Below are 12,688 nucleotides of genomic sequence, written 5' to 3'. Positions count from 1 at the left end.
ACCACTGACCTCAGAAGGACAGAGCACAGGACACAGCACCACTGGACTGAGCACAGCACAGCACAGAACTTAACTGAACAGCACAGAACTTAACTGAACAGCACGAGATATAGCAGGACAGAGGACCACCTAACACACCCTCCCTCTACCCTGATCAATGCCCGAGTGAAGATGGCGGCGACTAGTGGGGAATTTATAGGATCCGAGTATCGCGAGATCCGACAACGGGATTATGAGTCAGAGCCTCAGTTTCAGATTTGAATTTGGCGCCAATACCCGGATCTGTCTCGGATCCGACTCGGATCGGCAACGTTCGGGTGGGCTCGGATTTCATAAATCCGAGTGCACTCATCTCTAATATACACATACATACATACATACATGCACATACTGATCTTTAATTAGGTGGTTTCAGAAGATGTTTTACTAGTCTTTGTTACTTTCATCTGACACTTTTTGCTTCCTTTTTCATTACTGGTTTTCCAAGTTACAGATATTCTGCCCTTCCTGTCTTTCCCAAGTTACTTCTGCATTTATTACCTTGTTTCCCATGCCTGCCATGTCACCAATGTTTGGCTGTGTGTCTCTTCCTTGTGTCCTTTGTTTTGTTTCTTGTGTTTGCGTTTGTAGTTACCATTTCCATCTTCCATCTTCATGTCCTTGCGCCTTGTTTGTGCCCCTTACTGGTCTGTGTGTCCTCCTTCCTTTCTATGTGTATGTGTCCTTGTTTCCTCCTTCTTTGATAGAATAGTATGTTTGTATTTTCTGGTGATAGTGGAGGGGGAGGAGGGAAAGGAAGAGCTATAATGGACCATGATTGTTGTCAAAGTCAGCGGTCACAGAGAGCAAGTTAAGTGCCAGACCCCAGTTTTATAAAGCCCAGTCCAGCACTCCCAGAATCCTGTGTGCGCATGTGTGTAACGAGTTCATTGCACACACGTCGATGCACTGGCATTGTATTCTTGAGCAGCCCACGGTGCAAGACCACAATGCCACTGTGGGGGTTTTGGACATATCCACCAGGCACAAAATTGGCCTAAAAGATTGAAATCTGTATATTTTAATCATTCTCAGACAACAATGCTTTTGGTCTGGGACAGCCATGTGTATGTGGTCACTGGAGAACCAGGGGGATGGAGCATTTTCACTTGCATTTTTACTAGCATTAAAAAACACAAATGCAACATGGGTACATGGCCTAAAACACCAGAAAATATAATAACAATGTTTATGGTTATGGGGGGGATAAAAATTGTTAAATGCGAGTAGAGTTAAAAACTACACTAGATGTACAAATGTTATGCATGAACAAACAGATTTTGATTTATATAGAATATGTTATATTTATTTGCATTTGCAAAAGGATATTCACTCAAATACTGAGTATTGATCAAGGATTGTTTTGAAGTACTTTCTTGTTTTTGGCAATTGTTGCCCCTGTATTTATGTCACATAAACAAGTTACTCTTAAACTGGTTATATATATTCTTTCCTCCTTCAGAAATAAAATACCTATAGGATACAAATGTTTGTGCATTAAACAGAAACTAGGAATCTGGAGATACAACGAAACATTCACACTTACACAAAAAATTAATGTGTATCTCAGGCCTGTTTACATTGACCGGCTTGTCCTCTAAATCCCAAGTCGTGGGAATATTCATTCACAGTGGACTTCTATGTGTGCAAGTTCATCTCTGGACCATTACATTTGTCATTGTACAAAAAAACCAGTTTATACTTTATAGGTGTATGATAAACACATTTTACAGATAAACATCATTGTGATCCATTCACTGTTCTTGGTGAGACTAAAATAGCACCACGTCCTGAGCATTGTGTACAAATTGGACAATGTTATGTCTCACGGTTCTAATGTGCTTCGAAAATAAAAGGAGAAAGAAGCACGTCATGTTTTCAGAATTGTGACTGATAGATAAAATCCTTGAAGCTGTATGGGTTCTGTAGAAAGCTTTATTGTTTGTGATATGTGATAACTATCAAAGGGCCAAAGAAAATATACATGGCTTCTTGGAGATGCCAAAAAGGATTCATAATCCTTTTTAAAAAAGCAAACAACTGGCCCAAACCAAGTGAGCAAAACAAAAGGAGGAACAATCTCAAACCCACAAGTTCATATCCAGGAAAGCTGTGACCCCCAAATGCTCCCAGTATCCCGGAGATTCTGGTGCTCCCGTAGAGAAGTTCCTCCTTTTGTTTCACTGTTTTGTTTATTTCAGTTATTTTTGTCACTTCTCTGATTTACAAGTCTCTGTAAGGAGGGAAGCTTTTATTTAGAGGAGGCTTTAAGGATACACACAGTGCTACCTGTGAATATATACCTGAGCCCACATGGATTATGTGATCCTTAGTGATTTCTTTACAGTGTCCCTGATCCTTATGATTCCTGAAGTGGCATCAGTTGAGTGTCTGACTTGCCAGTGAAGAGCCTAAGCTGGGTCTGACTGAGACAAGACAAGATAAGACAATTTGCTATTAGGGAAGTGGGGGAAATAAAGGATTCCCTGAACATCTGGATGAGGAAGCAGGACATGGATGTTTCTCAACAACTGGGTGTTTATCAGACAGGATTCAGATATGTACCAAGCCGGGGGGAGGAGCCTGCAGCGCAAATAAAAGGGCTGACGGCCAGCAAGAGACGAACACAGCTGAGTGCATGGAGGGTAGAAGGGGCAGGTGTACAAGGAAGGACGGGCATAGCTAGTGTAGTACATAGCAGAGGAGACATCCCTGGTAACTGACGGAGCAGACTCTGGCACGGTGCTAGATGAGATAGGATGACGCAGCTCTGACACCACCGACGGAGACCATTGATCTGGGCACTGACACCCTAATCCGAAGGAGATGGAGAGGACGCCCTGAGACGAGCCACTAGGATCTGGTGAGGAAGGGTCACTACTGGTTTGGGGATCTCAGGAAATCAGGTTACCGAGTGTGGTTTGTTCAGCAGCTGATGTCGCCCTGCGGTATGACCGGAGCATTAGCTGAAGGTGCATGAAATATTCAGTGGTTCTCCGGATCTCCAATCTGTATAGTCATTCACCCCATGCATGAGTACGGAGCAGCTTGTCATTCATATAGTCTTCTCTCATAATGGACACCTATGCTGTTATGTGACGCTCTTGTACTAATGAAGGAGATACTTGATGTGACAGTGGGAATAACATGGTATTCGTTATGTTATACAGGCAGTCTGTAACAGAAGCCCCCGCAACAAAATCTGTGCACTCAGTTGGATGTTGTGTGTGTATGTATGTATGTGTATATATATATATATATATATATATATATATATATATATATATATATATATATATATATATATATATATAGCATTTCAATGTTAGTATATCGTATTGTGATATCCCTGATTAAATACAACGTGCTTTGTATACTTTGCACTAAGCTTCATAGTGTACCTGCTTGTAGAACCTTGCAACACCTATTACGCAACAATATCTTTATTCACTATATATCACTGCCTGATGCAATAAAATTCACCCTTGATTTGGTAGGTGACTGCTGGGATGCACTCTCTCAAACTGAGTGGTGCTGTGCTGTATATAATCAGGGCAAATACCATTCTTTGCTAGTGGAAATACTTTTATTTAAATTAGCATGGTATATAATGACATTTAAACAGGCAAATGTGGCAAAATATAAATCTACCCCAGCAAACATTGCTGCCAATAAGTAGTAACTTTACTGATCCATGTCAGTGATTTGGGGTAGATTTTCACAGAAATATGCTATGGTGTGAAGAACTTGATGATAATCAGAATAAAAAGCTGTTCTGACATTTAATAAATTACACATTAGCATAATTAATTGTGCTATAACACATATTTTGGGGAACAGCCAATTCCTCTTTAAAATAAACTAATTTATACGTAAACAATGTTTTTTATTTCAGTCCTGTAAATCACTTCTGTCTTCTGTCTGTGACTTCTCCCCCAAAGACTGTCTTTGTGCCATAAAACAATAGTTCGTTGTATTCTTACTAGTTAGCTGATAGTGTTTTCTGTAGGACAGATAATCAATGGCAGGAAACTTCAGTGACAATAACAAGAGATATTCCTAGATGAGACATGCTAGGAAATAGTCTTCAAAAGACACAGTGTGCACATAGGCTACAAATCAATAATTCAGAGAGATAAAACTTAATATATTATTGTGTCAAGTTATTTACAGGTATATACCCTATACTTAATAACACACACTTTTTAATGTCAATGTCCATTTAAATACAATATATTCTGACATCTTGCACTTAACCCACTGAAATCTTATTTTCAGTAGAATCTCCTATGTTCCAAGGTCCATGTTGATTCCTCATATGGTGAGGGTCAATACAGGTTTGTATCTTGAGGTGACTATAAATTAGTTGTAATAATGTTTAAATTGCAATTTCCATCCCAGACTGTGACATATATATATTTGGTTTTATACATGTTATCTTTCCCTTTGCACAGGTCTGGTGATAAGAAACTATTCATTTCTGATAACCAGTAGTCAAGAAAGATGGCGGAGGGTGCCCGACTGCGAACCAGTGCTGAAAAGATCCCTGAAGAACCAACACAGGATTCAGGCTCTGGTTCAAGTGCTGGAGGAGCGGGTGGTGGGGTGGCTCTGAAGAAGGAAATAGGGCTAGTGAGCGCCTGTGGCATTATAGTGGGTGAGTCAGACACTCTACAAAATATATGTCAATAGACTTGCAAATAAAATGTTTTTGTTTTCAAAATAAGTTTTAACAGTTCCTCTGGCTGGTGTAAACATGGCATAGTGCTGGTCACATTAGAAGGGTCAAATTGCACAGCTATTGCAATAGCCTCCAATAGCTGGTCAGGCGCCATGAGGAATCACAAGATTGCAATATAAATCTGGATGTACACAAAATCTTATTATAGGAGCCAAGTTCAGGTTGAATTTTGATTGCTTAGAACCATGCAACACACTTTGTAATGGTTTAACTATTTGGAGAAAACCAAGTTACTGACCATGACTGCACATGTGCTGCTAGCTCCACACTACAATTCCCCACCAATAGCTACAATTGTTATTCTGCCACCACATGTATCAGTTGTTCCTGCCACCTCTTAGATCAGTGAGGGGCAATATGAAGTAACTGGAGGGATTACTAGATAACTAGGAATTATGTCGTCATAGAGTTTGGAATGACTGCTATGTACAGTTGTAGGCCAAAATGAAAAAACATATGTCAATACAAATAGTTATGGTCAGTCTTTGGGGGGAATTCAATTCCCCCCGATGTACCGCCGCGCTAAACCTATTACCGTTATTACGGTAGTTTTAGCCCGGCTTTCAGCTCGCAGGTCAGGGAGCTGCGAAAAAAAAGCTGGCGTTAGAACTACCGTAATAATTATGTGCAGGCCGCATTACTTTTAACAGTAACGCGGCCAATTGAATTCCCCCCTTTGATTAAAGACCGCACTAGTAAACATAGCGATTTGTCTTTCAGTGTAATCAATCCCTTGTTTGCTATTTTATACTCTGCATAAACTGGGCTTTTAATCTCTAGTACCAAGAAATGTTTGAGACTGTGTGTACAATAGATATCTTGCAATCTGTGACTCCCATGCCAACAGAAGAAGTGCTCTTTTATCTTTAATCTTTACAGAAATGGGGAGGGATTGGGAGTCCCAATTCCAAAAAACAGTTGCACAGGCTTGAAATAATCTATAGTACAATAGCAGTCCAAAAGCAGATGGACATTGCAAAATGTATGTGCTGAAAATACCCTTGAAGATTACATAGTTTCACAGACCAAGTACTTCTTTTTATACATACATTCAAGAGTTTTGCCTGCAAGCTAGAACCTTTCTGGCATTGCCTGTCTAATCTGCCTTCCAGGAGTACAATGAGTTATCCTAATATTGTGTCTTTGCACAAACTTCTGAATTCACAGAACTTATTTATTACTGCCCTTGTAAATGTGATTTTAGACTATAAAACATTCAGCCTCATGTATATAATTATTAAAAACATCAGCTGACTGTTGTAATGAAAGTAGAATTTCTTTATCCATTGAAGTAGATGACTAATTAGTCTGATTTCCAACTTCTAAATATGTAACTGTGTGGAAACTTTTCACTTCTGTGTTTAGCAGTAATTTTGCCATCTCTTCTCTCCAATGAAAATCGCCACATAGTACACTTACATAGTAAATGTTTTGTATGGAAACATGGTTTGAAAAGACACATAAGTGTCTTAAGTGTGAAATGCAATATGTACTTAACCTCATGTATCCAACTCCCATTGTCCCATAGATTGTAAGCTTGCAAGCAGGACCTTCTTACTACTTTGTCTGTATTACCCAGTATTGTTTATTACTATGTTTGTTCCCAATTGTAAAGCGCTGTGGAATTTGCTGGCGCTATATAAATAATGATGATGATGAAGAGGTATATTTACTAAACTGCAGATTTTAAAAAGTGGTGCTGTTGCCTATAGCAACCAATCAGATTCTAGTTATCATTTATTTAGTACATTCTATAAAAAAAATGACAGATAGAATCTGATTGGTTGCTATAGGCAACATCTCCACTTTTTCAAACCCGCAGTTTAGTAAATATACCCCAAAGTGTTTTCCTAAAATATAATAATGAATATGTTCCTGTTTTTTGGATTCTGTATGTGAAACATCCACCCCACCTCAGTCTCCTATATTCCTTATAAATGGGTGCAGCTGGAGGTGAGAGGGGAAGGATAAATCACATGTGGTTGGTCAAATTTTAGGAAATGGCTATTTTATATTGCTGACTCTGCTGCTTTGGTTAGCTGAGTAGACAGCAAGCATCACTGCTACGTGACCAGCACAGCTGGAGTGGAATAGTGATGTGATGTACATAGGTCATCTTGTGATTGATGTCACTAAACCTTTGTACAGTAAAACAGTTGTGAGTCACTATATAATATAAAAAGAGCCTCATTTTTGAACCTGGACAAACCACAATTTAATGCAAGTGGTGCATAGGCATATTTTTTATTTTATTTGCATGCAAAAAAAATACCGTCTGCTTTTGCATGTAGCACACAAATACTGGGCAGCTCTATTTTTACAATGCAATTTACTATTGATTTAGGGTGCACCCCTCTCCCAAATACAAATCTGTCCACGTGTTTTAAATTGACCTCCTCACCCCTGCAGGGCAAAATCCTTTTAGCTCAGGCCTGGCCAACCTATGGCTCTCCAGGTGTAACTACAGGTCCCAGCATACCTTGCCAGCTAACAGCTAGCTATCTACTGATAAAGCATGCTGGGGCTTCTGATTTCACATCACTATGGGGAGAATTAAATTAGCTGCGAAGTGTCTCGCGGGCATCCCGCACTTTTAGCAGAAATCGCCACTCATTTTTCCTCGTGCCCCATAAAGGTGCGAGAAAAAGTGAGTGGAGATTTTTTCCGTAGTAACGGTATAAGTGCGCAGCCGCGATCATCTGAGGAACACTGACAGAATCAAAGAGGACGCAACTTTGTATTGCGCCTGGTGGAGCTAGCATGGATAAACGTATACCTTTCATGCATTTCCTTTCTTGTTACTATTTATTCTGTAAAATCATACTCGGTCTGATAGCTAGTTCTTAGCATTTTTCATTATCTAGTTCCCTTCCTCCCTAGTTCCCTCCCCCCCCCCTACTCTCACCTCCCTAGTTCCCTTCCTCCCTATTGTCACCTCCCCCTACTCTCTGCTCCCTAGTTCCCATCCCCTATATCTTCCACAGAATGTAGCATCCTTTGCCATACTCTCCTTGTTTTACTCTGAATAATAGATGAGAGGGTGACATGTGACTGCTATTTATAGAGACCAGTGAGGCTGGTAGGTGACAGGGACAAACTGTTAGGAGATGAATTCCCGGGTGTTTTTCGTAATATACTGCTCCTGTAGTAATATTAGACTGTTGGCTCATCCTGAGATTTGGCGTATAAAGCCTACAGTTCTGAACATCCTGTGTACTTGCAGAGGAGATTGACAGTACTAGTATAATGATGCATTCATACAGGAACTACCTTATTCCTCCTATAAATTATAAGAAATTATTTATGGTATGTTAGGTATAGTCCCATGGCTATATGTGATGTGTATATTACAGTTTGTTTTGATTTATGGGAAAGGTGGTTGTAGCTTTTTTATTTAAATATAATAATCTCTTTGCCAGTCTAGTGTAGTTTGATGTTACGGTTATGCCAGAGAAGTGTTCCAGGATGCTACTTAGTTCCACTTAGAAAAACAATGGTCTGCTGCCTGAGTACTGATACAAAATATACAATGGCAAACCGATGCCCTGTCAGAAGATAATGCTTTAGCTTTGTTATTGTGTTTCAGGGTAATGCTCGGCTCTAAGTGGAAAAACATACCATTCTGAATCTGACATTGCCCAGGTGAGTGTCTGAAGAAGCAGACTCATAGGGGCATATTCAATTAGCTGCAATATTCCTCCGAACATCGAGGCTGCGCACAAATTTCAGTACTACGCTACCTCAACATCGCAGCTTTTTTCATGCACCACTATGGGTGGCAGTGAGAAATCTGCAATGTTATGGATGTGCCTTCGCGACCATTCTGGAGGCACTCCGCGGCTAATTGGATATACCCCATAGCTGGAAATGGATTAGTTATGTAGTATCACAGGAATATTTCATAACATATTCATATAAACCTTGCCAAAATATAAAGCCAGCATACATGAAATATATATTGTTTGATAAATATTGAGGCACTGACCTGTTCAGGAGGCTATTATGATATGTGCTATTGTTATATACTTTACGAAGAGCAACTGATGCAGAAGTAAAATGCTTTGGTTTAGCATCTGTGTTTTTGCATTTATTACAGTTGGTGTGTGTTAAACCGTGAGACCTAGAGACCACCACCCCTGAGTTGGTCCAAAATGAGGTCCTTTTGCGGAGTGGAAATGATATCGGTTTATCTCATTACAATAATCTTGCTCAGCCAAAAAGAGCCTTGTTTCTGCACTGCGCCGTAAATCGAAGTGCATCGACAAACCTACTCTATTATTATTATTACTATTACTATTTATTTCTATAGCACTGTACAGAGAACTCGCTCACATCAGTCCCTGCCCCATTGGGGCTTACAGTCTAAATTCCTAACACACAACCACAGATGCAGACAGACAGAAACACAGACTAGGGTCAATTTGATAGCAGCCAATTAACCTATTAGTAGTTTCTGGAGTGTGGGAGGAAACCCATGCAAACACAGGGAGAACATACAAACTCCTCACAGATAAGTCCATGGTCGGGAATTGAGCTCATGCTGTAAGGCAGAAGTGCTAACCACTAAGCCACCGTGCTGCTATCTTAGTACTTTAGGAGGAGTGCCTTCACCCTGACCATCTGGCCGGAAATCTAGGCATTCTTGTTAAAATGGAAAATTAAAAATTAAAATGAGGTGTACAGACAGTCCTGTGTAGCTTCTTGATAGATATATATATATTACACTTTCGGGGTTGTTGGTCGTACAATGTATGAACGTTATTGCAGTGTTTAATGAATTCTGTCAGACCTCACTCTTGCCAGGAAGAATATTCTTTATAGATAGAAAAAGAACAAAGGTTGACAAAAACGCAATGTCAAGCAAATCCAGTGCTAATCCTAATACTGAGGACAAAGTCAGGTGTTTGTTGAATTTGAGACTTTGACACGCTGGAATTATTTACACAATTATCATCATCAATTTTCATTTCTATAGCATCAGCAAATTCCGTAGCACTTTACAGTTGGGAACAAACACAGTAATAAAACAATACTGGGTAATACTAACAGACAGAAGGTAAGAGGGCCCTGCTTGCAAGCTTACAATCTATGGAAGATTAACAGAGTACTGTGATTGATAAAATAGGGGCATATTTATCATAGTGTGAAAAGCCCTACGACCGCTCTATGTGGCATATTTATTAAAGACCGCATTTTTAACACAATCCCTTTCAATCCTTTTTGCAAAGATAAGGATTAAATATTGTGTGTATTAAAAAAACGTCAACAGGAACAGCAGAGAAAACTGCTGTTCCTGTGAAGACCCCTTTCCTATGGTGACTATCGCAAAATGACCACCTTTGCGATAGTGACCGGATGGTAGAGCAGTAAGATGCGGTCAGGGATCCGAAGATCCCTCTACCGCAATGCTCTCCCCATAGAGCAAAGATGAGAAATCATCTGAGCTGGCGTACATTACAGTATGTGTAAATGGCTTTTCATTACTTATTAAATTGAGGTAAACAGCAGTCTCCATAGACATCTGTGGGGGCTGCCCGCTTACAAATTGCCGCAGTTTGGAAGTCCTTACCCCCTCCACACCTCCAGGCGGTGATCTCTCGAGTGTGGTATATAGTTCGATGGAGCATATCAGAAGCCTTTTAAAGGACAAGTCACACTCCACTACCTGGCATTAGGTGAGCCGCTTCCTCACCTCATCTGGTGACATCTGAGTACCTTCTCCTTTTCTTCTAATGTATTGTCTCTCTTATCCCCTGGGGTGATAGTGGTGCAGGTCAACCCGCCCTAGATGGCCTTTTATCTTGGCTTCCTGTACTCCCCCCCCCCCCCCCCCCCTCAACCTTTCCATCCCCCTGTCCCCTTTATACCGATACAAAGACATCGAACAACATGGTATGTACCCTGGCCTGGACTCAGGAGTTAGATTCAGGACCAAAAGTTACCTGGTAGACGCCAGGTAAAGGGTTATCTTATTATTGCAAATCAGTACATATTTTATTAAAGTGTTATCAGCTCTGCAATGTTATTGCTTTTTATCAGTAATCAAAATCCTTCTCTAAGAAGGAGGAGGGTGACAGGGCAATGTACCCTCAGCCCTCTGTAATAAGAATTGTCCCCAGTCACTCCATGCAGAGGAAGTATTGTCAAACATTGCACCCTGCAAGAAAAGACCAAATGTTATATTTGGTCTTATGTAATTATAAAAAAAACCAAAAACATTTTCTTGCAGCAATGCCCAGTTATGGAACAAACAATGTACCATGGTATTTTATTACCCCTAGGAATAAATCATTGGTATCTCATATCATTGTAAACATAGCAGATTGTCTCTAATAATTGCTGTATTCACTTTTACACTCCCAGTAGATTTCCTGTATTGGAGCACTCGTTCCCCCCCCTTCTCCTCCTGGACAGATGGACAGTAGTTCTTCTCATACCAAAGTACATTTATTCCCCTCATTTCAAGTACAAAACACTTATTTAAGATAAGGTACACCACTTGATATGAGTTTTGTTTGAGGCTATTATAGGTGCACTAAAGCAAACATGAAAAATCCTTTTAATACAATAAGTGACCTACTTTTATCTCACAAGTTAATGTAACAGTGAAATGGCTTGTTTGAAATCATTTTATAATTAATCAAAGACTACTGTATCATAATGGTTTTGGTTTTTTTGCTTTAAGTATTGTGTCTAAGTAGGTGTTAAAGTGTGTTCTAAATTGGAACATATTTAGGGGGCATGGGGGAGTGTGAATGTGTAAATATACTGACATACAGTATATCATGCAATTAAACTTTTTTTCAAATCATCCTTGAATTTGTTGCTAACCACAGTAATTCTTTACAATATTTTACAAACACATCAATATATGTTTTGTATCGTGTAGTCTAGTTTGCATAGGTCTGTGCCTGTGGACTTAGATGGATAGGTTCCAAAATTGTGAGTTAATTCTTATCACAAGACTGTCTGGGCTTAGGTCCTATAACATTCTGAACCTGTAATAGGATTCTGCGTTCTCACAAGGCAGTAAGAAATCCTTTTCATTTTTCTCAGAAGTTATTTAACTGCCAAAGTAACCTTTGTATACCATTTGGAACTTTTAAGCTAGAAAATCATATGTCAAATTAGCCTTAGAGAGTAATTACCCAGAAATGATTCTACATCAAACTAAACACTTTACTCTTATTCAGACAGTTGTCCTGTTCTAGCAGCCAAGAGCCTGAAAATAAATATCCCCAAATTAGATTGTTTGTGGGCTCCAATATGATAAAATAAAGCATGTTAAAAAATGAGAGATGCCTCTAATGAAAGTGATTTGAATATTGTGTGTATTTCTAAGAAGGCTCATGTTTACGGATTGAGCTACTCCAGGTCATAGTGAATAAACCTGTTCTATATTACTGGCACTACACCCTGCATTCTCATACGCCGTATCAACCACCCCTATTCTATGATTATGAAACGGAAATTACGACATGACATTGCTTCACACTTTCTAAATGTATGTGTGCATTACAACCAGTACATGTCAGTTTGAACTGTCTCTTCATATTGTTCCAATTAAGGTAAAATGAATTGTCTGCTGTCTTGCAGGTAATATTATTGGCTCTGGAATATTTGTGTCCCCAAAGGGAGTACTGGAAAATGCAGGTTCAGTGGGAATGGCTCTCATCGTGTGGATTGTCACAGGAGTGATCACTGCAGTGGGAGCTCTTTGTTATGCAGAGCTTGGAGTCACTATTCCCAAATCTGGAGGAGACTATTCATATGTTAAGGACATCTTTGGTGGACTTGCAGGGTAAGTAAAGCATCTTACATTAGATGAAAGGGAGAAGGTAGATGTTTGTTTAGATGAGATGGCTATGGTTCTCATATCTTCTCACTACACTTTTTTTGAGAATGTCT

The 12,688-nt window shown here is 39.6% G+C and overlaps 1 protein-coding gene across 2 annotated transcripts in view; it reads left to right on the top strand.

The window, feature by feature from the left end:
• Nucleotides 1-2,626: 2,626 nt before the first annotated feature.
• Nucleotides 2,627-12,688, top strand: part of SLC7A8 (solute carrier family 7 member 8) — a 29,505-nt gene continuing 19,443 nt past the window's right edge. Inside the window, exons 1-3 of one of the 2 annotated variants that reach the window (XM_075211182.1) lie at nt 2,627-2,902; nt 4,494-4,696; nt 12,377-12,581. In XM_075211182.1, coding sequence (XP_075067283.1) covers nt 4,543-4,696; nt 12,377-12,581 — 359 coding nt within the window. In that variant the 5' untranslated portion in view covers nt 2,627-2,902; nt 4,494-4,542. Of the gene's footprint in view, nt 2,903-2,986; nt 3,012-4,493; nt 4,697-12,376; nt 12,582-12,688 lie in introns of those variants that run through there. The other variant, XM_075211183.1, reaches the window with a different exon arrangement.

The sequence above is a fragment of the Mixophyes fleayi genome, chromosome 1 (genome assembly GCF_038048845.1).
Source record: "Mixophyes fleayi isolate aMixFle1 chromosome 1, aMixFle1.hap1, whole genome shotgun sequence".
NCBI lineage: Eukaryota > Metazoa > Chordata > Amphibia > Anura > Limnodynastidae > Mixophyes > Mixophyes fleayi.
Note: the sequence above shows the minus strand (reverse complement) of the source record. Positions and strands in the feature narration are given on the sequence as shown.